Source organism: Hippoglossus hippoglossus, chromosome 17 (assembly GCF_009819705.1).
Source record: "Hippoglossus hippoglossus isolate fHipHip1 chromosome 17, fHipHip1.pri, whole genome shotgun sequence".
NCBI lineage: Eukaryota > Metazoa > Chordata > Actinopteri > Pleuronectiformes > Pleuronectidae > Hippoglossus > Hippoglossus hippoglossus.
The window spans coordinates 9,778,543-9,806,391 of record NC_047167.1 but is presented as its reverse complement, the minus strand read 5'-3'; the positions used below and the strand labels follow the sequence as shown (position 1 = coordinate 9,806,391).

At 41.3% G+C, this 27,849-nt stretch overlaps 2 protein-coding genes across 6 annotated transcripts; both read left to right on the top strand.

The window, feature by feature from the left end:
• Positions 1-492: 492 nt before the first annotated feature.
• Positions 493-7,243, top strand: abhd8a (abhydrolase domain containing 8a). Of its 2 annotated transcripts, none has more exons than XM_034614355.1 (5): positions 493-871; positions 3,396-4,222; positions 4,327-4,497; positions 4,626-4,842; positions 4,948-7,243. In XM_034614355.1, exons 2-5 carry the CDS (start codon positions 3,405-3,407, stop codon positions 5,158-5,160), a joined length of 1,419 nt encoding a protein of 472 aa, XP_034470246.1. In that variant the 5' UTR covers positions 493-871; positions 3,396-3,404; the 3' UTR covers positions 5,161-7,243. The 2 variants fall into 2 exon arrangements, with proteins under 2 accessions (XP_034470246.1, XP_034470247.1); XM_034614356.1 differs by lacking the exon at positions 493-871 and adding an exon at positions 2,823-2,931.
• A 1,084-nt stretch (positions 7,244-8,327) lies between these two features.
• Positions 8,328-27,553, top strand: LOC117777871 (lysine-specific demethylase 4A-like). 4 transcript variants are annotated; one of them, XM_034612913.1, is made up of 23 exons: positions 8,328-8,542; positions 9,849-10,010; positions 10,302-10,477; positions 10,833-10,947; positions 11,118-11,311; positions 11,994-12,043; positions 12,168-12,271; positions 12,378-12,515; positions 12,621-12,826; positions 13,683-13,849; positions 14,084-14,766; positions 15,138-15,245; positions 15,438-15,570; positions 16,412-16,587; positions 16,793-17,006; positions 18,181-18,260; positions 20,295-20,350; positions 22,153-22,261; positions 22,971-23,162; positions 24,294-24,464; positions 24,621-24,740; positions 25,149-25,241; positions 25,956-27,337. In XM_034612913.1, exons 2-23 carry the CDS (start codon positions 9,870-9,872, stop codon positions 26,091-26,093), a joined length of 3,564 nt encoding a protein of 1,187 aa, XP_034468804.1. In that variant the 5' UTR covers positions 8,328-8,542; positions 9,849-9,869; the 3' UTR covers positions 26,094-27,337. The 4 variants fall into 4 exon arrangements, with proteins under 4 accessions (XP_034468804.1, XP_034468806.1, XP_034468805.1 ...); XM_034612914.1 differs by having other exon boundaries at positions 8,343-8,542; positions 15,441-15,570; positions 25,956-27,553; XM_034612915.1 differs by lacking the exon at positions 15,138-15,245 and having other exon boundaries at positions 8,331-8,542; positions 25,956-27,546.
• Positions 27,554-27,849: the final 296 nt, after the last annotated feature.

Genomic DNA, 27,849 nt, shown 5'->3' with positions numbered 1-27,849 from the left:
GTGAAGCGTTTATCGTTCCCGCGGTGCACAGAACACACGCAACGCGGAGCTGTTTTACCCGGTCCCCGAGCGCTCTCTCCCAGGATCAGGTCCCGAGTTCGCAAGTGCTCAGGCCCACACAGTGCTGCTCGCAGCCCTAGATTGTATATTACATGTTAGTTTCCTATTTTCTTTCTTATATTTATACTTGCACAAATACACCACAACAATTTCGTTGTACGTGTAAACCTGCTTGGCAATAGAGCCCGATTCTGATTATGTATAAAAAACAAAATCTGAATTTGAAATGGGACCACACATTGATGTGTCAGCTCATTTAGACAAATAGCTGGAGCATCAGTTCATCTTCTCCATCACTCTCTCCCTGACTGCACGCACACGCACGCGCACCGTTTGCTATTCTGTCAGCCTTAGCAACAGGGAAACGAGCCCCTGCCATTGGCCTCCTCTCTGCACACGCTGCTCCTCTATTCGCCCTCCGCGCTGTCACTCCGAGAGAGACCGCTGTGTGTGCTGCGGATACAAGGGCAGCAGGGTAGGGCTCGGCCTGGATGCGCAGTGGATGCTTGGGGAGAACAACATAACAGTGTGTGTGTTGTTGTTGTTTTTTTCCTTGAAACGTAATGGGTGTCTCATTGAAATGCATGTGGCACATTTTTAAGGGAGCATGCGCCATTGCCAGCAATGCAAACCCCTGTGATCGCAGTGCGATGAGGCCAATAAGAAACGTTGACTGTTTTGCAGCAGCATCTCCAGCGTAGACAAATTGTTGCACCAACTGCAACGATTCTCTCATGTCACCGTCGTCGGTCCTGGACTTGATTCGTTTGCTGCAGATTTCTAATCACCTGAATCACCAATAATTCTGCAGGTAAGGGATGGATTTTAATTGCATTATGTTGTCTAAGTAGCCGATGTTTATTGTGCAACCAGCATCAATGCAACCGCTGCACCATCGCTTCATGCATTTGTCCTGTGACAGCGCACAGACAATCCATCGGTCAGCTATCTATCTATCAATAATATACATTTTGCAGGTATGGCATGCTGCAAAAGACTGCTATACTTTTAATCTTTAAAATATATCCTGCATAAACCTATATGAGAATTGCAAAACAATTTTTTGCTACGCATGAAACATGATACTTATGGATTTATGTCAAATATTTGACCCCTGCAGCCTATTATTGCAGTGTATGGCTTTCATGTTTTGGGGTCACAGGCTCATACAACCAGGCACACCATAGGACATCTGTGCATTAGGCCTTTTAGCAAAAAGTGGGCTATAATGGTCTTTTTTTTTTGCAAATTTTGAATGTGCACATATTATGTCACAGTTCGCTCTACTGTACTGTGCGTAAAGTCACGCTTTTGGAAATGGAGCAGCACACGGTGTTCCAAATGTTAGTGTAAAGACTTGACAGACACATCAACCCAGATATTCTGCAGTGCAGACCAACATTTGAACATGGCTGAGTAACCTTCAGCCTGTTTGATGTCAGGGTTTGTTGATCTCTGATGCCGAATTTAAATCGTTGTTGGAGGTAGAGTGTGGGAGAGTAGGTCAGGAGGAGAGTCCATGATTTAATAAACTAAACAGAGCTGCTTGATACAGCTCTAGTTTGTTTTCTATTAATGACCTGCAGCTTTATGTCAGGGACATTCTATCTAAGTGACGATGTCTCATCATGTACCACTTGTAGCTATACAGAGCAAAGGATACTGGAGGAATCCGCTGATATTCTTATGCTATAAAGATTGGTATAGGTTGATGGTGCATTTGTAGTGGAGATCATATTTTTGGGATTTGAGTTGAACTGTTCACCTGCAAAATACTATCATTCTTCTCGTGGACAGATAATGATGACATTTCTAAATACGCTAAAGCATGTTTATCCCCCTCATATAAAAAAATCATATCGGTGCATATATACAGATACTGATTTATGTGTGATAGGGAAAGGCCACTGTAACAACAGATATTGGTCGGGCTCTGCTTGCAGCTGAGCTGACATTTAAAAACCTTCACAAATAGTCAGATACCTTTAGGCTTGTAGCAGTTTCAATCAGACTGACAGCTGAAGCTGGCTGCAGCTCGTGTGTCTCTTGTGCCAGCGCTCCATGTTGATGTTTGTGGAAAAGGGACAGTCGGCTGACATTCACCCAGCTCCACCAGGATGTAACTGGAGAGCCCTTGATGCACTGACCTTCAGACAATCCTGCACAGAACACAGACACATGCACACATGAACCCTCCCCTGTGTGGTTAGTGGTTATAAATTGGATTTTTGTCACAACACAAACATGGAATCCTTGTATTTTTGATAAAGTGAATGAATCTCCTCTAGTTGCAGTTATGTGTGTGTTCAACCTGTTAATGTATTACATTTTGTCTTTCAACATGTCCATATGTAGTTGGAACACAGGCATGATCTACACAACATGTAACATGGAATATTTTGAGCATTGATGTGACTATCAGCCCTGCAGGCGGTGAGGTGCACACTGAGCTCAGCTCAAGAGGAAACAGTAAAGCGTTACTGTGTGACTCTTACCACTCTGTTTCCTGGAGATAACCAGCCTGTGTATGTAATAAAACTGAGGACTAACGGTGCTTCACTTACACAACATGACATGCTGTAGCTGTGACTGGAGCATTTCGGAGAGTTTTTTTAGTCTCCTCTCCACTGGAAATGGTGATATCCTGGAAAACTGCCATCACACTGCCAGGAGACATGTTGTATGCAGGCATGTTTACGGTCATGACTGGTTGTTTTCTATTTATATATATCCTGACTCTGACCATGTGAAAATGGACAGGCTATTAATAGAAAACATGGAGGCCGGCTTGACATAGGGAACAAGTGTTGCTTTCACGCTGTTCTGTTTGTCGATGTGGAATCCCTGAATGCTTAATGCTTCGTCTCGCAGGTGAGTGTGTCAGTGGAGCTTTAGCTGGACTTGCACTGACTGTGGTATTTTGCATTTGCATAGTGGTTCCCAGCCGGTTCAACTGAAAGCATCTCGGTGTGTTGCATTTCACTCATCACCGTGTGTGGTCTGATGAGAGGATAAAGGAGACTGTTTCATTGTAACTGTTGCTAGGAAACAGCTTGGGCCCAATCTTATAGGAATCCAGCTGGGACCCAATTTCATCCTGGTGAGCTGTTGACATTTTGCAAACACTGCAAACCTGGACTCTATATACTGTATAATGCTCATGCTTGAATCCTAGTGAAAAAAATTATGCTGGTAGGAGTAGAGAAAAAAGCTTCACAGAGCCACACATATGTTCATACATCTTGTACATTCCATATTCTGCTTTCGTGCTATGTTTCAAATCAAGCATCTGACTCATGATCTGCTTTGCTGTATCTGTGTTGTTGTTTCTGCAGGGGAGCGCCATGCTGACCAGCATCACTGAGGGGATCCTCTGCTGCCTGACTGGGAAGGCTGCCAGTCTGGTCTTGCCCCTGGAGTCGTCAGAACCCTCCGATGGGTTTGAGTTTGTGGAGGTGAAACCTGGAAGAGTCCTGCGAGTGCGGCACATCGTCCCTGAGCGTCAGCCCATAGTTACGGAAGACCAAGTTGCAGACAAAGAGAAAACGGACGGTAACCGCGATGATATTCGCTCTCCTCACTGTAATGAGAGCAACACTGGCAGCAGTGTCCACTGCAAGAGGAAGATCACTGTCTACCGCAACGGCCAGTTGGTGATTGAGAATCTCGGTGACGTTTTGCACTCTGAGATCCTGCAGTGTCAGGATGGGGATCTGGAGCCATGCAGCACTGTGGAGGTGGAGCTGGCAGACTACAAAGAAATAGCCTCCTCTCCAGACCCCAAACCTGTTCCTCCTCAAGTTCCTCCGCCTCCCGGGGAACAGAAGCCTGCTCCACCTCCTCGCCGCCGCCGTCGCAAGCCAAAGCGCACAGTGGTTATAGACTCAAATAGGGTGATCGCGAGCTGCAAAGGGACGCACTCAGACGTAGCGTTGTTCTTTGTGCATGGCGTGGGAGGCTCTCTGGACATTTGGGGCAGCCAGCTGGACTTCTTCTCTCGGCTGGGCTATGAGGTCATTGCGCCCGATCTGGCGGGGCACGGAGCCAGCACTGCCCCACAGATTGCAGCAGCTTATACTTTTTATGCCCTGGCTGAGGATCTACGTGCCATCTTTAAGAGATACGCTCGGAAACGCAACATTCTCATCGGCCACTCATATGGGTGAGTCTTTGCAAGATGCTTTATTTAAAATCTTTCACCACCAGTAACTTTTGTAGTCGTTTTTTTACAACATGCTGGTAACATGCTGTCTCCATCTTTTCCAGGGTGTCATTTTGCACCTTCCTGGCCCATGAATATCCCGATTTAGTCCATAAGGTGGTGATGATCAATGGAGGAGGTCCCACAGCTCTGGAGCCCAGCCTCTGCTCCATATTCCAGCTGCCATCCTGCGTCCTTCACTGTCTGTCACCCTGTCTGGCCTGGAGCTTCCTCAAGTAAGAGCTGCACTGGTGTGGTGCAGAAAATTGTCACCAACTTCTCTCATTGCAGGCTAAACATTATGTGTATTTAAATGTCATATCATTTGACACAAAAAAATTGATCTCTCTCTTACACCTTTTAGAGCGGGATTTGCTCGTCAGGGCACAAAAGAAAAGCAGCTGCTGAAGCAGGGCAATGCCTTCAACGTGTCACCGTTCGTCCTGAGAGCCATGATGAGCGGCCAGTACTGGCCAGAGGGGGATGAGGTCTACCATGCTGAACTCACTGTTCCCATCCTTCTGGTTCATGGCATGTGTGACAAGTTTGTGCCCATGGATGAGGATCAGCGCATGGCAGAGGTATAGCACAACTTCCTTATGCTGATGTATCATAATTTTTGATACAAAATGTCCTGTTTCTGCTGCAGTGTTGTCTAATGTAATGATCTGCATTCATTTTCTTAGATCCTCCTATTTGCCTTCTTAAAAATCATTGAGGAAGGCAGTCACATGGTCATGATGGAGTGTCCCGACACTGTCAACACTCTCCTCCATGAGTTCTTCCTGTGGGAACCCGACATGTCCAAGAAAGACAGCAGCAAGACAGACACGGAGAAGACAGTTGCTGCCAGTGACACTCTCCACACGCTGAAAATCAACAAGTCGATGGATAAATAACCAACATGGACGTCTAGTTTAATCAAGCAGAAGGCCTTTTTTGGCATGTTGGCGAGTGTTCTTAAGGCTGCTGCCAGGCTGAGAGCTGTTATATACAGGGCCACATCTTAAGGATGTGGGCGGCCACTGGTGCTTCAAGATAAAGCAGGACTTAGGGCGTGGTGCCAACAAGAGTACAATGGGACAAACATTAAGACGAGAGGAACAGATGCAAATACAAAGTCGGTGTCTGCTTTGCTTTTTGATACAAGTCTGTGCTCCATGACGTTACGTTTGCAAAATGACACAATATCTGGAAAACAAAAGGACTTTGTCCACTTGTGATGTGTGTTTGAAATGTTTCTTGTGAAGAACTGACTATGGCAAGATGCATAAGGCATACAATCCATGAAATGGTGTCTGAAGTTCCTCACCTTTATCTTAAATACTCTGTAAAGTACTGTAGAGCTTCTGTTCTGCCCTTGTTGAACGGATTTTATCTTATCATTGGGCCCATCTTACATCTGATTTGAGTGAGAACCTGGCAAATGTATTGAATTGAGGAATTACAGATGCCAGGATGATGGCTCACAATAAGATTAAACTGTTGACAATAGTAATTTATTATGAAATACTAACTGGAGGGTAAAAGAAAATAGATGATAACATTAATATGCTGATATACGTGCAAAATGCAATTAACAATTGCACCACATTCATACATAAATTACATTATTCCTGGAGGAGAAACAAAAACTCAATGTTCACCTGCAAACCTTTTAACCAGCCCCTTTCACTGTCTGCACCATCGTCAACATGAAGACTCACAACTACAGCAAGTGTAAGGGAAATTGACTCATCTGATCCAAACAACAGCACTTTACTTTCCATATATTGAATTTATATCAAAACTAAATCCAGAAAGGAATATGTGTGGCTAAGCACAATGTAATCAATTCATACATTCATAGTTGCATGGAAATTAAATAATATTCAACAGGAGATGTGGACAGATGTAAACAAACATGGATGCCTAATAATGGTTCTCCTCCTTAATTCTAGCAGCCATTTCTACAGAACTATATAATATCCTAAGGATACAAAGTACTGAGGCCCTGCATGATTTCAGAGTATGAAAAGGTACGAGGACGGACAGCTGCAGTATATTCTGATATTGGAAAAAAAAATCCCAGTGCACTCCTCTCTAATCAAATGAGTGTTATTCTAAGTGTGTAAGTATTATTTTTGCCTTTATTCTGAAATAACAGCAACTGCCATAACAAACTGTGGTTGTATTGACCGCTTTATGCTGTTGTGTCTCGAAGCTGATAAATGCAAACCAAGTGTGTGTTCTCCTATTACTCTGCAGTCCACCCTATTTATCTAATAGTGTCAGACTGAACGAATTATGCTCACTGAAAGACATTCATTCATGGGTGCTGCTTTGTCTCATAGTGGGACAGTAAGGTGCGAGTAAAAGCACAGTGTATTACGCTCCCCTGTTGCTCTTTATCTGCTGACTGGATAGTTTACACTGTTTGGAATTGCAGATGGTGCAAAGTGGTGGATTTGAAACTGGGTCATATGATGCTAAAAAATCTAATATGAATCATGCAAAGGAGAAAGTCCCCTTCTGAAGAGGGACATTTGCTCTGACCATGCTGGTTGTAATATATGCATTTTGACAGAATGCGGATGCAACATGATTGCTCCTATGCAAATGGCACAAGGGGAAATAGAATGGAAATAAACTGACCCGGCGCTGACACTTCTAAAACATTATATATTCTCTACAGAAACCAAATGCTGCTGATGCAAAGTACTGTACGTTTTCTTTGGTGTGATTGATCAGTAAAACTGTATGGACTACAGGGTGCACATCTACTTCCTCTTATGCTAAAAGTGTGCATATACAAATTGTCAGTGCTCATATGTGCTATATCTTTTTGTCGTTAAAGTGTGCTAATGTTGTTGTTGCATTTATTCATGGGGATCATATTATATGCACTACCTGCGTATAGATGCATATAACATTATATATCCTGTGAAAACAGAGTCAGTGTATGAATGTGCCATTCGAAATAAAACAGATGTTCACAGTCTACAGGTGGTTTTGCTTGCTTGTTTATTTGCACGAGTATGGTCTGTTTTTCTTCAGTGAGTAAAAGCATTACAATAATTTCGTTCCAAATAAAAAAATAATACACTTTTGCGTTTACATTAAACACACAAAAACACGTTTGCACTGCTATACTTGTTAGGATACAGCATTGGCTTCTATTCATTGTAGTCATGACCAATTCATGCCTAACCTTTACCTAACCATAATTCATATCTGACCTGTGTCCTTCACCAGGACCTCAGAAATTATGGTTTGCCTCATTGGGGCTGACCTTTAGTCCCCATGAGGTCCACTGGTCCTGACAAGATCAGTGTGTGTACTGGAATAAGTCCTAAAACATTAACAAAAGCAAGCACACACACACACAATACAGGCACCTTTGGAGATAAAAGTAGTTAGACAAGATTATTTGTTGTTATTATTACAGAGGGACCGCTGGGGAAAGCACAACATCCAGGGGCAGATCCAGGTTACATTAACATTAGTCTTATCACATTATCTTTCCTAATGGCTTTTAAAGCGTAAACACATTTCTTTGCCTATCATTATAGAATCTACTGTAACCTAACCAAATCTCAAATAAATCCATGTGAACATTGTTTGTACTTTAATCCAATATTTATTATTCAACAAAAATAAAACGGATAACCTAGTGCTGATTGAGAACAGTTACATAGTGATCTACAGTGTATGAAACAACAGAATATCTATTCTGGAATATATATATATATAAAGATGTGTCACACCCTCTGTTTAGTTCATTTGAAAAATGTTGTACTGACAGACACAGATACAGAGAATCCGTGGCAAAGAGAAGCATCTTTTCTCCATCTTCTGTCAGCCTCATATTGCTCTTGTTTGTATGTGATGTTACTACTCGAGCATTTTTACCTCAAATGGTCACAACTTCAGGCTCACTTTACTGTATTTATTGTATTTCTCTTTCTTTAAGGTTTTCTATTCTAAATGTTTATAGAAAAGAGTTGACTATTTATTATTTTGGTTAATTAATTCGACAATTTTCATTCATTACAAATAACTTTGATTTGAACTGTGGAGCCATGAGAGGCGCGCTGTGATTGGCTGAGCGTGTCCCATGCGTGTTGTGGTAAACAAGATCCGAGGAGCGTGTGGTTGCGTAGACGTGCTAATGGAGGATCCTCTCAGGGGGCTGAGTTAGCAAGCTGTCTTCTGTCCCCTCTGCTCACTTCTGCTCTTTCCACTGACCGCGAGGCGTCTGCGCCGCCAGGGACAACTTCGGAATCAACCCGAGAGCAGGTGGTGAGTATCCGCCTGTCGAGTTATGTCACGGCCGCCGCGCACTGTTAGCTTCTTAACTCACAATGCTAACCCAGTGGCTAAACTAGCCGGAACTGCTCTACAGCTAATGTCGGTGCAAGGGGTCGGGCGGAGTCTATTTCCTGGGACAGTCTCGCTTGACTTGGCGAATGGTGGTTTCACTGTTTGTATCTTCTGTCAAACCCAACAACTGTCGAACTGAGCGTTTACTAATACATCAGCGGACATTGTGTAACTGATAGTGTCTTGACGAGGACGTGGTTGCGGGTTCTGTCCAAGTTTGCGAACAGCTCACTGAGCGAATGAGTTGGATAGCAAGCTACGGTGGAATATGTAACGCAGGAAATAGTCCCATCCCGTCCTGATTCTAACCTGAACTAGCGAGCTAACGCTAGCCGTGGCTGCTGTTCTTCTTTGAGGCGACGTGAATACACGTTGACAGACACACGGTGGTAATTTACACGTTTATTTGAGATGTCATGTACGCGGCTACAACTAAATGGGATTTGGACACCGCTGCTATGCTAACAGGAGAGCTAACGATGGGCTATGTGTCAGTTGATATTCGCTACCCGAAGTAGCTCATGTTTCTGTAGCAGGTGAGCAGAGGAGCTAATGTTAGCTTCTGCGCTTCAGGCCGAATTAAAGAGCCGCAGGTTGAACCAATCAGGGCCGGTTGAAGCTGCTCCCTGCCCCGTGCAGGCCAGCCCGTCCCCCGCTAAACCGAGGGGACCCCCACGAACATGTTACTCACTACAGACGCACAGAATTAGTTTGTATTATTTAATCAAGCCACAGAGATGCAGGTCAAACTCTGAGGTAAAGTTATTTAAGTTGTTTGGCTTTGACGTTTACATTTCAATTCACTAGATGTGGGTTTTTATTTGAAGCAGCACCAAATTGCACACACTCGTAAAATATCAGTTCTACAAACATGGTTGATTTGTTTTAATCGATAATCAATTATTCTCTGATAAATCAAGGAAAATGTTGAAAATGCCATATCTTTGCAATGTCAAACAGTTAAAGTAAAGTGAAAAGAAAAAAAAAACCTGGATCCGCCCCCTAATCCGGATCTGCAATACAATTGGGTTCTTCCCTGACCCATGCCCCATCTATCCACTAAATTTGGTGCTAATGTGTCCAGTAGTTTTTGGTCAATCCTGCTAAAGAACAGACGAAAACATAGCCTCCCTGGCTGAGGTTATGATGGACGGGTTTATTCAAAACATAAATAAATCTGAATGGCATATCATGAAATCACAGTTTCTCCATTTACAATGTACAGGCTTGGCCACTGAAGTTTGGGATGGCGTCTGACGTGGTTTCCCAAAACCATGGTTCCAAGGGGATCATGACTTTCTACCCGACTGCTGAGCAATTCAAGAACTTCAGCCGCTACATTGCTTATATTGAGTCCCAGGGAGCACATAAAGCAGGCCTGGCTAAAGTGAGTACTGAAGTGCATGTGTATGGTCACATTCACAACCATCGCGGGGTTAATTATGTGTTTAGTACAATAAGTGGTGAGCAAATTTTAAACTAAAAACTTAGAATATGATAAATATCAGTATCATCTGTTTGACGTTTTGTTACATTATATTTCATGAACATGTCAACACTTGCTTGTCATATACCAGTACCTGTCGTAGAAATGTATTCCTCCAACGTATGCTGGTAGATGATCTTCAAATAGTGTTAAGAAAACAGAGTGATTCACTGTTAACTTTCCTCCCGAAAGATTGTCCCACCAAAGGAATGGAAACCTCGACAATCTTATGATAACATAGATGATCTGGTGATACCTGCACCCATCCAGCAGGTGGTGACAGGCCAGTCGGGCCTTTTCACTCAGTACAACATTCAGAAGAAGTCAATGACCGTCAGAGAGTTCCGCAAGATTGCCAACAGTGACAAGTAAGAAGTGCACATTTGTTATAATTTTAATGATAGTTTTTTAATATTAATATATATTTTTTAATTTTCAGTTACAGTAGCGTGAAATGTTTGCTGTAGAAGATTAAAATGATAAAAATATTCAAGAAATATATAGTTTTCACATTTATGCTTTTTGGAAATCAGGTCATCATTTACTCACTTAGCTGTCTGTTCCCAGTAAAATCAATTTTAGCCTGGAGTCATCAAATGTTTTTTTTATGCCACTGTACTAGATAATCTGTAGTTGAATACTCTCAACTGTTTAACATCTTCTGATACTGAAAGTGCATTTATGGTGTTGTGACTAATTAACTGTTGCTAATTCCTTGTCTAGGTTCTGTAGTCCACATTATGATGACTTTGAGGAGCTGGAAAGGAAGTACTGGAAGAATGTGACATTTAATCCTCCAATCTATGGAGCAGATGTTAATGGAAGCCTGTATGACCCTGTGAGTTGCCATCCTTTGAGAGTTCTTGATGTATTGAATATTTATCAGTAGTGATGGGTTCTCTGTGTTGACCTGATAAACCTAGGGCGCTGATTATGTTACCCATCAAATTTATCACTTTATCTGTATTTCTCATGTGTTGATCAGGTGTTATTGTTGTCTTTCTGTAGGACGTCAAAGACTGGAACATTTGCCATCTGGACACCATCTTGGATACCGTTGAACATGAAAGTGGCATCACTATCGAGGGAGTTAATACACCCTACTTGTATTTTGGCATGTGGAAGACCACCTTTGCATGGCACACTGAGGACATGGACCTCTACAGTATTAACTACTTGCACTTTGGACAGCCCAAATCATGGTAAAAATACAAACTTTTTACTTGATAAGATGCAGAATGAAAGATTTTTTATTTTTACACATGCTTATAGAATTCTCACATTCCTCAAAAATGTTATGCAGTTGTTTTCCTACCGCTGCTGGAAACCTGTGGCAGGTTGTCTGCTTTTAGCTCTAAACTAAACCTTCTCTTCCACATGGAAATCTGTTATTTACATAAGTAAAGACCCTTTCACAACCAGAAGACAGGCTTCCTGTTTCATATCAATGGCAGTACATCATTAAAGCAGCAGGGTGTCCTATCCCAGAATGCTTTGGTTTTAAAAATAAATTTAAAATTTGGCTCCTACTCCTTTTCTACTGGTTATTAGAACATCAATACACCACACTAACCAATCAAATCCAAACATTGAGTTGAACTGTTTGCTGATGTTAAGTTTGAAGTTATCTAAACCAAACGTGCAACTGCCCCAGCTACATTGAAAGAGCTCAAATCTTGCACACTTAAAGGAAACGTACTTAATTTAATGGCCTGACATAACATGTAATAAGTAGACAAAGCAGTTAGCCAATCAGCTACTATAGGGGCACCACCAACTTACCGCTGTCATGTAAACAGTGTTGTAGTGGATGATATCTTTGTTGTATTTTATCTATGATCTGTCAGTTTATTGTGAATGAGAACTCCATTTGACTGTCTTCAGGTACTGTGTGCCTCCAGAGCATGGGAAAAGATTGGAGCGTCTGGCTCAAGGTAGGAGAGCAATGAAATATTTTCTGTTTGTGTTTACAGTATAAATCTTTTAACTGTACGAACCCCCTGAACCTCAAAGTGAACTAATGTCAGTTTAACATCCATCTGCTCATTTTTCTTTAAGGCTTCTTTCCTGGTAGTGCCCAAAATTGTGAGGCCTTTCTGCGGCACAAGATGACTCTCCTCTCACCCTCTATCCTGAAGAAATATGGCATTCCGTTTGAAAAGGTAGGTGAAGACTAACTGTTTGTTTGCATTTCCAACTGGGATCTGACCCTATGACTAAAAGCCAAATGTTTAAACCATAGTAAGTGTTTTGTTACTTAATCCTCAGATGACTCAGGAGGCTGGCGAGTTCATGGTTACTTTCCCCTATGCCTATCATGCTGGTTTCAACCACGGCTTCAACTGTGCTGAGTCCACCAACTTTGCCACCGAGAGATGGATTGAATATGGCAAACAAGCAGTTTTGGTGAGAACTGCCAAATGGAAGCATAAGAGACTTACACTCGTTATCTTTCAAGTAAAAATGGAATATGTATTTTTAAGATTGAATTTACATCATTTGAATCTTTAGTGCTCCTGCCGTAAGGACATGGTGAAGATTTCCATGGATGTATTTGTGAAGAAGTTCCAGCCGGATCGTTATGAACAGTGGCGGGCAGGACGAAATGTACCCATCGACCACTCACGACCCACCCCGGAGGCTAAGGAGTTCCTGGGGGACTCTTTAAGTGACAGTTGCTCAGTGGAGAACTGTGGAGAGGACGGAGAGCGGAAAAGGTGAGTCACTTGCAGCTAAAAAAAGCGTATCCTTGTGTATAAATGTTTTCTTTTTGATGGGTTATACAGTGAGATTTAGTACTCCTAGTTGTTTTGCACTTCCTGTTGGGTATACTTGTGGGTGCGTCAGTCTTAAGCAACCCAAGCAGTTTTGATAATTCAATTATTTCGAAAAAAAATTCTTCTGTTTTTGACATAATCAAATTTTTTTATATTTTAGGACGCAACCTCAAATATTATGTGCGTGTGCAAGAGCTTTATCTGAGGCACACATAGCTGAAGTCCAGTTTCACTTTCCTTGGTTTCCAGCAGATGGCAGTAACAACTCTTCAAGTAGTCTTTAAGCCCTCACAACCTCACATGACACCAAGATCCTTTCTTTATGTTATGAATTTCCATTCTCAATTTTATTGTTTCAGTGAGGTGCATGTTCATCTTATTCTCTATTCTGTAAAGGGAATACATGTTGGTGTTTTAGTGTTGCATTTTTGTTTTAATTGTACTATGCCAGTGTTTGATTTTATATGCTGTTAAAAAATAAAGGCAAACATCTCAACAGACCAGGTGATAGTAAAAGATCATTTAACAATAACAATTCTATAAACAAGTTTTGGGGTTGGAACGTTTGGAGCTTAGGGTATCTCACCACATTCAGTGTCAGCAGTCCTTTGACAACTGTATGTATTGTGCTTTCATTGTTGATATACCCAGAGGTATTTTCTACTAATGAACAAAACATAATGGTTACATCCTGTATGTCCCCTACTGATTCATTTGTAAGTGAGCGTGTACTGTTTTTTGCTAATGAAAAGCTTTTCTGTTCTCTACCCCATGTCTGCATCTGGTCTGTCCTCAGCATGACACAGAGGATAGAGACCAAGAGACACAGGGTGTGCCTGGAGGTTCCTAAGGAGGTTGCTCCCAAGGATGAAGATGAGGAAGAAGAGGAGCAGTATGGGAAACGTCCAAGGCTAAGCCTCATACCTCCACGTACTACGCCACAAGATGGCAGGAGAAATAAAGGTATTATTATCTGTTCTTCATTTTACTAGTTTCCTATAGGGTATTAACATTATATTAAGGATTTGTCCAATATTCCCTCCTATTTAATAAACATAAATCTCTAGATTAAAGAGTGTCTACATTTTTCGTGTGTCTCATAACAAGTTTCAGACACCGCTTTGCTTTTGGGAGAAAGAAATGCGAGTTTATCTTTTATCCTGACTTCATGAACAGACTTCTCTCTTTAATTTACAGGTCCACCAAAATTGGTTGTCACGCCGACCAAGCTCACTTTAATGGATCCGTTTCACAGATGCTTGACCCAAAGTAACAGTGATGCAGGCCGTACGCCTCATTACACCAAGACTCGAGCACCTGCCATCTCCTCTCAGTCCCACACCAGAAACGGACATCTATCAGCAGCTCCTGCATGGAGAGAAGCTTCAGCACAGCCTTCTCGCAAAATGGGGGTCGCCAGCCTGCTCTTCCACAGGACTTTGAGTCCAAAAGACACTCTCCAGGTGCACAGCTACACTCTAGAAAAGCAGCGGCAAACTCACACACAGCTCCAGGTGCACAGCTATGCCAGAGAGCATCAGCCCCGTCATCTCCAGCACAAATCCTACACACAGGCTCAAACACAGGTACAGTCTTCATTACAGTCCCCGAGCTCTGAAGCAGCAGAGCAACAGCAGGAATCTAAATTCATTATTATCAAAATGGCACCAACTAAATCAGAGGCGCAGAGTCCTGAGAAGCAGGACCAGGAGGAGGACAAACCCGAAATATCAACGTCCGTTGAGGCTCAGCCTAAAGTGGAGGAGCCTGAAGTTGAGCCTGAGCCTGAAGTTGAGCCTGAGTCTGCTTCCCCTCAGATTCAACCACAACCACAAGAGTTGAGCAACATGGGGAAAGAATCTCCCAAAAACAAGAGAAAGGTCCGTGTTCATATATTTCTTACAAACACATCGAAGGTGTGACATAATCTATGTGCATGAGTGGCATATACATGTTTTAACACAGATCATGGTGTATAGTGCATTCACTGTCTGCGGTTCGCCCTCTTCTTGCTTTGTAATACAGATGTATATGTCTGCATTAAGGGGAAATACAGCTACACCTTTTGGAGGCTCTGTACTGATGCAATTTCCTTGCATGGTGTTTGCATACTAATCTCTTCCAGCTCAGTGTGACCACTAACAAAATAATTTTTGATGATTTCTCTGGTGGTGGCAGAAAACTGTTTATCAGGCATTATTCTGCAATATACCACAAAGTTTGGATGTTAATAATGCTGTTCAAACTACAGAGTAACCAATGCCCGCTGGCTGATTGTGGCATTACCATCCTGAGAGACACCATTCCTCTCCAGGAACCAGATTACAAAGAGACGAAGGTGGTCGCTCAGAATCATCAAGTAAGTAGCTGTCTGCTGTGATCGAGTTCTCAAAAGGGATGATTAGACCTAATGATTACCAGGAAATGTATGCATACAGTGCAGAGCTCTCAAAATGCCTCAAAATAGGGAAACTTCATAGCAGCGGATGTTTAAGTAGATTGTTTTTGATACTGTATAGTTCTTGTTTTTAATTTGGGTTTTGTTCTACAGTTGTTGCTCCAGCAAGTGTCAGAGGAGCAGTCGTACTGCAAGTCAGTGGCGAAGAAGCAGCAGCAGCAGCAGGAACAGCTCCGTAAGCTGCCTCGCCACCACCCTCTAATCAGAGAGGTGCACAGTGACGATGGTGAGCACAACATTGATCCTAGTTAGTTTATCGTCTATAGTTCATTAATAGTACTCTGAATTTACTGAAAAAATTATCTCATGATATCAGCCTGAGTCCGGCTTGGATACATTTTTTTAAACTTACACCCACAAAGCTCCGAACTGGACCTGACCCGTTATCTCCAAGTCAAATATGGACAGTCCCCGACCAGTTAACATATGACTTGCAACCCATCCGTCACCCATGATTAAAACACACATGTTACAGACACTCGCATCAACTGCGGTGGCTGAGTTGTGTTCTTGTGAAAGTATCTGTCTATTGTTGCAGCCCCTCTTATCCTACAGCCGTCTGTTTCCTCTGCGACAATGTGTCTAGCTTGTGGCTATCCAAAGCTAATACTTTGTGGCGCTTTTTACAAGCAACAAAGCCATTGAGAACATATTCACTACTGGCTGTTTCTGTCTTAAGGCGATCCATTATAATGCACTAGCTAGTTTGGTGTTAGTAGTGACAGTTATTTGAGCTGAAGTTAAGTGGTCAAAGGTGCTGTAATCGGCTTTCACAATAAAATAAACCCTTGTGGATGACTAGGTTCCACATTAGCTAATTTAGATGTTAAATACTGCACAATGTTTAAAATTTGCTATTCCTCCAGAAAATAGAGATTAAAGTTCTCCACCACTGCTTACCTTAAAAAAATTTGGGAATTTATTTAAATATTTTTTACCAGTCACAACCTTTTTTGAGGGTTACCTGTCTGTGACTGACCTGGTACAGGACTCTAATATCATGTCCTGACCCCATTCTGTACGATTTCTAATGTTGATATCGTTTTTTCCTCTTCTCTCATATGTAGAAATGTTTGTAGATGTGGAGTTCGAACAAGAGGAGAAAGAGGACTGGGCGAAGCCACTAACCCAGCTGTGGCAGTGTCGGCCTTATAACCATGAGGCAGAGAAGGAGTACAACAAGAGCATGGGGCAGCAGGCCCCCTACTGCTCCATTTGCCTAATCTTCCACACTCACCATCAAGTGAGAACTAAAACATTTCATGTGGTCATAAAACTACTTCTGTTGTTTAATCGTAATTGTTATTCACACCCTTTTCAATCTGTATTTATTCATAGTTTATAAATACTGGCATTTATATGTTAAAACACCAATAGAAAACAATGCAATGGCTGTTTGAAATCATGAATAAACAAGCATCTGGATGTTTTCTTTTTTTCCCCTCAAGTCTGAGTCCAGTAGTGGGAGTTCTAGCATCAAGTTAGTGAACCGCCCAGGTGGCCGCCAGAGGTCCAAACCGCTCATCCCTGAAATGTGTTTCAACACCCAAACCAGCAAGACCAATGAGAGTGAGGAGGGACAGCTGTCGAACCCTCACATGGGAGAGGACGGGACCAGCCTGCTAGTCAGTTGTGCTAAGTGCTACGTCCGTGTGCACACCAGTAAGCTCCGTTTTATCTATCTTTTTTGGGGGGGGGGGTTTAAGGAGCGGATATGTACACATTACAGTGGCAGCATTCATATAGAGGCAAAATTAGGAAATTTCCCTTTAAAGCAATGGACAAGGATTCAGGAACTTAAAATTAAAGTAGAACAAATGGTATACAAGAATGTAAATTAATAGTTTAAATTTTCTAAATGTAAAAGAAAGAGGGAAAGAAACAAAAAACATTAACTCCAACATACCTAGGCAACTACCAAAAACGGAGTGCCTTACCACACAAGCAAAATGTAACGGCGAGTACACTATTAATTTAAAGAGACCTGCTCCAAACTAAAATAACTCCGCTAGCAGTAAAACCCTCAGTGACATCACAGATAAGTTAAGTTCCAGGGACCATTTTTGTAATTTAAAACTTTCACAACTTTGAGCTTATCAATAAAGTTAAATTGACTTCCCACACATGCGAGTAGAGCAGAGCATAAACCATTCTAACTGGCTTAAAGCATGTAGGCACATTCCATTATTGGTGTGTGGAGTTGCGCTGGGAGGTGAGGAGCCGCTCTGCATCAGCTGGGTCTGTGAATGTACACGAGGTGCCATCCACCGTCATCCTGAAGCGAGATGGGTGGAGAAATCCCTAGCGGATTGTAGCTGCCTTACACTTCTCCCGTACATTGTTGAATTTCTTGCGTTGACGTTTTATGAAATATATTGTGCATAAAAAACATTCAGTTACTCTAAAAAGTACTGTTACAGTTGTATCAAAAACAGCACTAAAGGCCGTACATGCATTATGGATGAATACACAAACACAACTGTGGAACATTAAATTATTCAGCAATCAGTGCAAACAGCTCTTGCACACACAGCACAAATTTGTTGTTTTGCTGAATAAAGTGGTGTTGGTAGTTAAGTTAAAGTTGAGCTTTTATTTGCAATTCTTTCTTACTTTAATCGTGCCTCTTGAAAAATATTTAATTTTGATGTAGTCGTTTCTGTCTTTTTAGTCTAATCAGTTGTGTTTCATTCTTTTAAATCTGAAATTACTCCTCAAAAGCAGACAAACAAATAAATCTTGCTCTTTAAAATAATCAGCCCAACATGATAACAAGCTGTGAAATGAAGCACCAGAGGACTTAGTGTGTGACTTGTACTTTTCTCTTCCTGTTCAGGTTGCTATGGTGTGTCTGGTGATGAAGCTGAGCTGGACGATTGGCTGTGTGCTCGCTGTGAGGCTAATGCCATAACCGAGGTCAGTTCATTGGTCCCAAATGGCTACAGAAGACAATGCACTTTTTTTTTCACTGTTTGTCATATTGAGAAGAGACACATTCATATATACAACAGTAGAGTTGTTTTTTTCCCGTTCCACTGTCAGGAAATCCAGCATCACAGATCATGATCAGGCGTAAACGGAGGAAAATTACTTTGAAAAGCCAAGAGATGTTTCAGTTGAGAAGTTTCAGTCAAAATAAACCTTTTCCTGATGTTGAATATAATGTACTGGCCTTAGATGTGCAATATCTACAGTAGTGTGAAATTTTGAAATTATGTTTGGGTTCCAGTTAGTTTTGTTTATGTTGGCAGGGCTTCTTACCTGATTCTCTTACACTGTAATGAGGGAAAACATCGGGTTTGAGACAGGCTCAGTTAGTTTTCTCTCAGGCTCTAACAGAAAATTGCATCCTGTGACTCAAGTCTGCAGGTCTGTTTTCCTGATTACACAGTTAAACAAAGTTGGTCTAAAAAAGCTTAAAGGATAATTCACCCAAAAATGAAACTTCACTCATGTACTCACCACTATGCCGATGGAGGGGTGGGTGAAGTGTTCGAGTCCACAAAACACTTTTTAGGATTAAACGGCATTGCAGCAAAATCCAATATAATTAAAGAAAATGGCGACCACTTCTTCAAAGATAAAAAAACAACAGAAAAAAAATGGAAAATGCCTCCATACTGCTCCTGTGGTGTCATACAAGTGTCCAGAGGCCACCAAGTACATTTACACCATGTGTTTAGTCTAAATGTCCTCTGTGATCCACAAACAAACGCGGCTCTGGAGGAGGATAACAGCGGACATTTAGGCTAAAAACATGTTGTAAATGACACCGTTTTGAGTCCAATTTAAATGACTGTCTATTTTACGTTCGAAGAATTGGTCAGCATTCATTCAATTGTATTGTATTTTGCTGCAATGCTGTTTACCCCTGTAACTCCAAAAGTCTTTTGTGGATTCAACACTTCACCCACCCCTCCATCGGCATAGTGGTGAGTAGAGAATGTGTGAATTTTCATTCCTGGGTCAACTCTCTCTTTTTAAAATGAAGATCACATGTTGGCACATGATGTGACATTAAGGTATTCATGTTGAAGGAACACCTCAGATTTATGGGTCTCATGTTGGAAACCTGGCTCTCCACCTCCTTTATTCTGAGGCTGTTGTTGTTCCATTCCTTTTGTGTGTCATTGTTTGGGGGGGATTTGTTTTTCCCAACCTTGTTTGTAAAATGTGTCTTTTAAATGTCCTTTGCCTTTAGCATTCCTGTCTGCTCTGAACAATTGGAACACATTCTGGGAATGTGGCCAAGTAGTGACACAAACACTTGCCCACCAGTGGGCAGTGTTCCACTCTACACTTCATAGTCATGCCTCAAAGGACTCCTGCTGTTTTGGTTTTCATTTGTCTGGCTTTTCAGTTTTTTTGTCTATGAGCTGAAAGGTGATAAATATGTGTTTTAGGATGGTTGTTGTTTATTTTATAGATTATTGGAGCATCTAATATCACATTTTTTCTCAGAGGAGCTTCAGCAACATTTATGTTATAACTGTGGTTAAGAGCTACGTCAGTGTTCAGCATGTCTCTATCAAACCCCCTCTCTGAAACGGGCCACTCATTACTGAGTCGGCTGACTTTCTTTTGAGGGTTTTCCGGATTGACAAAACACCACAGGAAAATATGTAAAGTAAGTCAGTGTGTGGAGAAAGCCATGACAGACATGTACTGTGACAAGTTCAAATACTGTTGTCACTCAACAGCAGCACTTTACAAGTCAAGTGAACTGTTACTGATATATAGGCAAAGTGAATATTTTTTTATTCAGACTTTTTTCTGTTTACTTCACTCGCTCGTGTTGTTCTTACTGAACCTGCCATCTATTTACAAGTGTCACTCTGTGGTTCACTTATCTGATCCACCAGAATGTACTGAATTATCACCGTTTGAGCTATTAAACATACATTATTTAGATGTGATGAAGAGGTCATTGTTGTGTGTTTCTTCCTGTAGGACTGCTGTCTGTGTTCCCTCAGAGGTGGAGCTCTGCAGAGAGCCAACAATGACAAGTAAGTAATACAGCAGGTAATAGTGCTACCACCATAGAGAAGAATTAGCTCAGTTATTACTTTCAGGATTGCAACATGAGGGCACTCTAAAGATTTCTGTGGTGCTAAGCTGCTATCATATCTTGTTGATAATGGTTCATTTGGAAGAAGTAGAATATAGCAAAAGCTTGTGGGAACTCAAAATACATTTGCATTCGCTTTCAGTGTGTGTGTCTGTGTGAGTCTGGTACACTGCAGATTTCTACCAGTGGCCTCTGTTCATTTTAGTTTGACCACAGTAACTCTGCCTGTTTCTTCAGTCTGTTACTGCCGAGGTCCATCTGCTGGATCAAGCACCCCAAGCTAAATGCGCACACACAAACAACACACACATGCAAATTACTTGGAACCAACTCCAGACCTATAGACAGATGTGTATTTTTTAGTATCTCCTGTTGTACAAAAATACATCTAAGCTTGAGATCTCTGCGTAAAAGTCTATGATCGATTCCTGAGGCGCAGCTGAAAACTAGAGGTGAATGTGTTCTCAGTCAGAGCCCTGAAGCTATGGAACGAGCTGCCTGAGGAAATTAGGTCAGCACAATCTTATTTTGAATCTCTTCGTACAACTTATGTTTATTAGATTTTTTTTAAAATTGACTCCCTTTTTGCTTGTGACACTCATTGGTTTATTGTGTTTGCTGTATAGTTTTTATGATCAGCTCGTTTGAACTTTTCTTGTGTGAAACATTTTGTTTTATGAGTTTAGAGAAGACTGGTTTACTACAGTTTGGATTATAATAAAAATGTATTTCTACCTTCTTTTTTTTTTCATTTCTTGCACTTTATATTGGTAATGTAAAGTAATGTTTCCAATATATTTTTTACATCACATAGTTTTAAATCTCCAGAAATGACTAAAGGTTCACTTACAGGCTTTTACTCAAGCTTTCAAGAACACCTCAGTCTTTCACAGTGAGTGGAATTTTCTCTTAATATAGAGATACAACGGCTATCTAACCCACGTCTACAGTATCTATCATGCAGAAAACTGTCTCTGAGAAAACTGCTGAGGTAGACAGGGCTGAAAGTGGGAGTTGAATTTTTATTTTACTGTTCCAAAGGTCAAGAAGGTTCTTTCACACTCGGGTGTCACAGTCATGATTTGAGGGAATTTGTGTTTGAAGCTTCTTCATGATTTACTCAACACTTTTGCTGATTTTTAATTTAGAATAAAATTGGCATTGATTATATTATTTGTAAATATATATTTGTCACTTTGTACAAAGTCTAATACTCTATATAGTTCCAACGTGGTCCTGGTAGTAATAGATTCTTAGGGTTTATACAAACAAGGCCAAAAGTATTCAGACAGTTACAAAGATGTTTTCATCTCAGGCTTTATGTTGTACATTCAGTTGGAAATAAGTAAATTAGTGGATACTACATTGATGTCTCAGCTTTAATGTTGGTTTACATCAATGTAGAAAAAAGTGTGGGAGATCTTGCTCCTTTAACAGAACCATATGGGTTCAAAACTCATTGGACACTTGGCTACTAAATGTTCGTGGTGCAGCTGTGTGTGTACACAAACAGCTCAGGTCACATGTGTCTCTGAGTTGAACTCAGATCGATGGGACGTTTTCTGTAAATGTGAGGAGTGATGAAGAAGATTCTGAAGAGATGATAATAGTTCTGAACCTTGACTCCCAGCAGTACAGGAGGCTGTACGAAAAACACTTCTGCTTTAACATTTGCAGAAACACTTGGCCCTGGACGTTGAACTATTTGTCCTGAATTGACTTCATGTTTGTCTTACACAGGTGGGTTCATGTGCTGTGTGCCATCACTGTGCTGGAAGCATGCTTTGTCAACATCACTGAGCGGAGCCCCATCGACCTCTCTGCAATACCACTGCCACGGTTCAGACTGGTAAGACTCCTCACAGTTGGAGTTGTATGTTTGATATGACGTTAATAGGTTCCTGCATGGGATTAAACTGCGACCTTGCTTTTTAGCTCTGTTTCTCTCTAATTTTAAAAGTTCTTTGATACATATATTGACTGTCAGTAAATACCACATTGATTTAATGTGGTTGCAACCAAGCCTATTTACTTGTTTTTGTTGCATTCCACTCTTATCATTCATATAATTTTAGCTTTTTCTTTTGGCATGATTAGTCAGTTCTTTTTTACTACTGCCAAACACAGGAAAAAGAGATTCTTAGTAAACAAGGGTGTACTCTGGGCATCTGGTTGTGATTCTCACTGAAGACAAGCACTTCTCCAAAGTGAAACTTACAGTTCCACTTCTCGTCTTGGCGAGAAGTGGATCTCACAATAGTTGGCCCTGTTTCCATTGTTGTAGGTCTCGATCTCAGTGGGTCCACTTCTAAATAAGTACATAGGATGTGAGGAGCCAATCAAAAGGAAGTTGTGTAATTTCCCTCCAGCATGTCTGTCCTCCAGTTCACGTCTGTCTGCCTCTGTTATTTCCCTTGATTTGTTTTTTTTGGTCTCATCCTCCTCCCCACTGGGCTTGCTTCCTTTCTCCTCCTTTCCTTCCTGTGTACTTCAACCTGTTACCACCTCCTCTTGACCTCCATTCTCCCTTCTCGCCTGTGTCTTTGTCACCCTGGTAGAAGTGTGTGTACTGCAGGAAACGGATAAAGAGGGAAGTGATGGGCTGCTGTGTCCAGTGCTCCCACGGGCGCTGCTCCACGGCGTTTCACCCCACCTGCGCTCAGGCAGCCGGGGTCCTCATGCACCCAGATGACTGGCCCTTCGTAGTCTTCATCACCTGCCACAGACACAGAACTCCTGTCATACCTGAGGTAATATAGTAAAAAAAAAATATTTCAAGCCAATACTTATTTATTAGATGCAAAAACTCACTTAACATTTGCATTACTTCATGTAGTTCTGCCATTTGCTTACACACTGTTGCTCTGTGTCTGAACTCAGTGCACAGCTCAGAATAAGATGTTTAGCTGAAAGGGAAGCTGGCAAGTCAGTAATGTAATGACTCTTTAATCATATGCCCTTTCTCTGTTTCTAGAACTGACATGCATGTTGTAGGAAATGGCCAAGTTTATCCATGCTTATTCTGTGTTTACTTCTGAGAGTACAAATGGCAGCATTTCCACTTTAGGAAATTTCCCAGGGAACTAGGAACCTCTGCAGGAACAAGGACCGGCGTCTAAATGAAGTTCTGGGGAAATCTTTTTACCCACCAAAAGTCCCTGCTTGAGGGTAGTAGTTTGGAAGGAACCTTTAGAGCTCACACTGCTGAAGATGACTGATTGATCGAGTACTCCTTTTAGTCTTTTATTTAAGCCGATCCATCACAGCAATAGCTTATAAAAACCTGTGTCTTTAAGAGCGTTTTGGGCATTTTGAATGTTTTGTTATTAGTGCTCGTATCATCGTAATCATTAAATTTTCAAAGCAGTGAATCATGACAAACACCCACTCGACTTGACTATTTTACTGTTTTTGTAGATTTGCTTGATAAAGCGTCATTCTTGTTGTATAGTCTTCTGCATTACTGCCAGCTGGTGGACGGGAGCTTGTTGTAGCTGTCGCTTGTTGATGCATCATCAGGTTGCCTCATGTCCCCTTCCAAGATACCTTGAAAAAAGGTTCCTGTGACTAAAGGTTCTGGGTACTTTTGAACAAATAGTTACTTTGTATGTGTAAATGTCGCTTTGACTCATTCATGGAGGGAGACAGAGATCCGGTTGCTCTTATCAGATGCACTGTGTGTTTTGTTTGATGAAGCAGAGAGAGCCGCACATTTTCATTTACAAATGATTGACTAAATGTTGTTTTAGCCACTATAGTAATCTAATCTTTGTAGACCTTTGCTGTTTATTACTTTATAAACTCGGCCTTGTCTTTCCTGTGACATAAAGCAGTTTGTGATCATAAACATTTCATACCAACACTCTGTTTCTGTCCTTTAGCGCAACAAGGCATCAATGAGGGAGTTGGCAGTTGGACAGAAGGTGATCTGTAAATACAGAAACGGCCGTTACTACCACAGTGACGTGGTGGAACTGACCACAGCCTCCTTCTATGAGGTTGTGTTCGATGACGGGTCTTACAGCGATAACCTTTTCCCTGAGGACATCGAGGTTAATACAAATATCTATTTTTTTTGTAGCTGAGGGTAGTGGATCACAGATAAATTAAAGTGACAGATATAAGCCACAACAGCTAAAGTTTCCTCAGATCATTTTCCATATCTAATGTGCAGCCTGAGTTCACCGCTTGCTGTGATGTGTTTGCAGAACCGGGACTGCGTCCGTCTCGGTCCACCCACCGAAGGTGATGCTGTTCAAGTGCGATGGACAGATGGGCTGATATACGGAGCCAAATTTGTAGCATCACACTCCATCCCTATGTACCTGGTAAACTCTCCCCTCCCTCCGAGTCTCTGACATGCATATACTGTATCTAACAGGGTTACTCAGTTTGTCCAAACCACATCACAAGAAGCTGGGTTATGTTCCTCAATCTCAAACTGGGGGTGGCCTGTGTTTAAAAATGAACTGTTGGGACACAATTGGAAATATATGAATATGTGATGTCTTAAAGAAAAGTACTTGTATGTGTGTTAGTGTACTTTTACCACCCAGTTTATTTACCCATGTAAAGTGATGAACTGCAGCATGTGTATAAAGGGCTGAAGTTCATGTCAGATAGAATGACTCTTTTAAAGCAGCATTGATGCAAATACATGTGGTTGAATTTTAATGCACATAATTTGAATGTCAATGGATTAACTTGCACATGTTTGTACATTTGTGTACATTCAGGTAGAGTTTGAGGATGGGTCACAAATCTCTGTCAAGCGAGAGGACATCTACTCTTTGGATGAGGATCTGCCTAAACGAGTCAAGTCACGAATGGTAAATTAAAATCATTTTTTGCAAAGGAAAAGTTCAATGAGGTTGGAATCTTAACATTTATACACCTGATGCAACTTGTGCATGTATATAGTGTAACTTTTATGACTGGGTGCGATGGTTGCATGCTTCTCCCTCTAGAGCCGGATTAAACGTCTGTTTTCTATATGATGTCATAGTTTTCAAGACATGTGACTAATGAAGTGCATTGAGACTCACTGAAATGCTCTTGGGAAAGATGAAAGGCATTATAGGAAATAAAGTTTGTGAGAGCTCTTAGCCTGCCAAAAAAGTTGCATTTCAGACATTGGCTGAATATCTATGCGACAGGAGCGATATTGAAACAGATAGTAGCTGTTCTTCATTGACGAAAAGAACGATAACGATGAAGAAGATTCAGATGTTTGTAGGAGACATGTTTGAGGAGGAAGGAGAGAACGAGAGCTCAGCGATTTTGCCGGCTTAATTCATTTAGAAGAAAAAAATGTTCATGAACCTAAGGGAAACGACAATGATTTACAATGAAAGCCAAATGTTTTAAATTTCATGTCTATCTGCTTAGGAGACAGAGAAATTCAAGTTTTTCTGTTATCTCTCAAGTGGTACATTTTTATTTCATGCCTCAGGTCTTATTGGGTTAAATTAGGTCATTATATGATTGAGATCTGTAACAACAATAAGCGCTGATTTTCTCTACCTGTTGTGTTTGTTCCTCAGTCCGTGGCGTCAGACATGCGTTTTGAGCTCTTCTCACAGAGCGGCGTCAAGCAGAACTCCAAAAGGCAACGGGTCATCAACTCTCGATATAGCGGGGACTACATCGAGCCTGTCATTTACAGAACCGTCATGGAGTAATGGCATTTCTCTCACCTCCTGCTTTCCATCAGCACCACTTCTTCTCTTCCACCTCATCAACTCACCACAGAGAGCTAGAAGTCCTCTCTGCTTCTGGATATTGCTGATAGGAACGACCACCCCATCCTCACCCTCCTCTTCCACAGCCTGTCTGGCTACATAGTTATGAACTACGGCTGGGACTTTAGATGACTTTTGTTTGCATTGTATACATACCTGTAAGACCCCTGTTTTCCATCGAACTCCGTAGATTATCTTCTTCTTCCCTCTCATTTAGATTTATTGTTTTTCTCAGGAAGAAGCCATGCAGTGCTGATTTAAATATGGAAACTGTTGTGCTACCTACCTGAGGCAGGATGTTTACTTTTTCTCTACCACCGCATTAAGAAGTAAACACATGGTGGACAATGGACTGTTTTTCCTAGTACGGATATTTCTTCTGCTCTTGACTTACAGACTCATTTTATTTTCATAATTATTGTCATTTCCAGTGCTTGGTAATGTGGCTTTAAAGGAAGTGTGATAATGGGTCAGTTTTTAATTATTTTTCATCAAGGACAAAAGTCATAACTGTACAATTTTAGCCAATCAGCTGTTGACTACCAACTACAATAAAACAATATAACTGATCAATTTGATTCTGTTTTGACCCCAAAGAAATTAAATGATGCATTCAGGTCACGTGCTGAAGCATGTGTAGATTGTACCAGTCTCTTCATGCATCACATTGACATGGTTCACAAGCCTTTCTTCTCATAGGAACATCAGCGTGCATCTACTGTGAAGAGAACTAGATGTGTGTTAGTGGCCCGAGCCTTACATTTGAAAGGGTCAAGCGTACTTTGGTTTTTCTAAAGCTCAAGGTTTATTAAGACTATTGTAATTATTGTTATTATACTTTATTTATGCGAGTGCATTACATTTGAGAACAAAACTATTTTTGTCATGTCCTTTTCACGATCTGTAGAAAACCTGAGATGTATTTATATTTATTATATTGATGGGTTTCTGTTTAAATTTGTAGGCTCGCCTTTCCTTAACTGGAATTGAAGGTGTGAATAATCTGACTCAAGTCCCTCTTTAAGCAAAAGCACTTCTTGTAACCTGCTGCTGTGGGACGCGTTCTATTTTTTGACATTTGGACTCCTGAGTTTAGACTGTGTTTCTGATCAATTCTAGCTCTAGAGACAAATGTTACCAGGTTATAGTTTGATCCCAAATAAACAACCCCATTGTAACAGGAAGTTTTCTTTCATGTCCAGTCCCTTGTATCTTCTTTGAAATAGTCTTTAGTGTATTATGAAAAGATGCTGGCTGCAGGCGGACACCTGGCTGCTTATGTCCATGTCATGGTGACTGTTGTGTATTTGGTTTCATTTGGGCTTATGTCCAAGGCGGCGTTAAATCTGTGTACTCTTTGTAAACAGCAACTCTTTGAGTAAAGTTTGAGCTCAGAAAAGCCCCTTGTATAATTTATTTTCTCTGCAACTACCAAACACTTAAAAACAAGTAGACGAAAGCATCAACATTCAGGCAGCATTTCTATTGGAGCCATTCTATCAGCATCAGAGAACAGCACTTTGTAACTGGTGTTGATGTTGGATGTGTGCGCCAGAGGGCCTGCAGCTGTGCCAGGGCAGGATTAGTCTTGCGGGGGCCACTGCTGGAATTTGATAAGAAGGATGGTTCTTCCCATCTCTGCACAGTTTACAACCTCTGTGAACTGCACTGTGTCATAATAACCACTTCATGATTT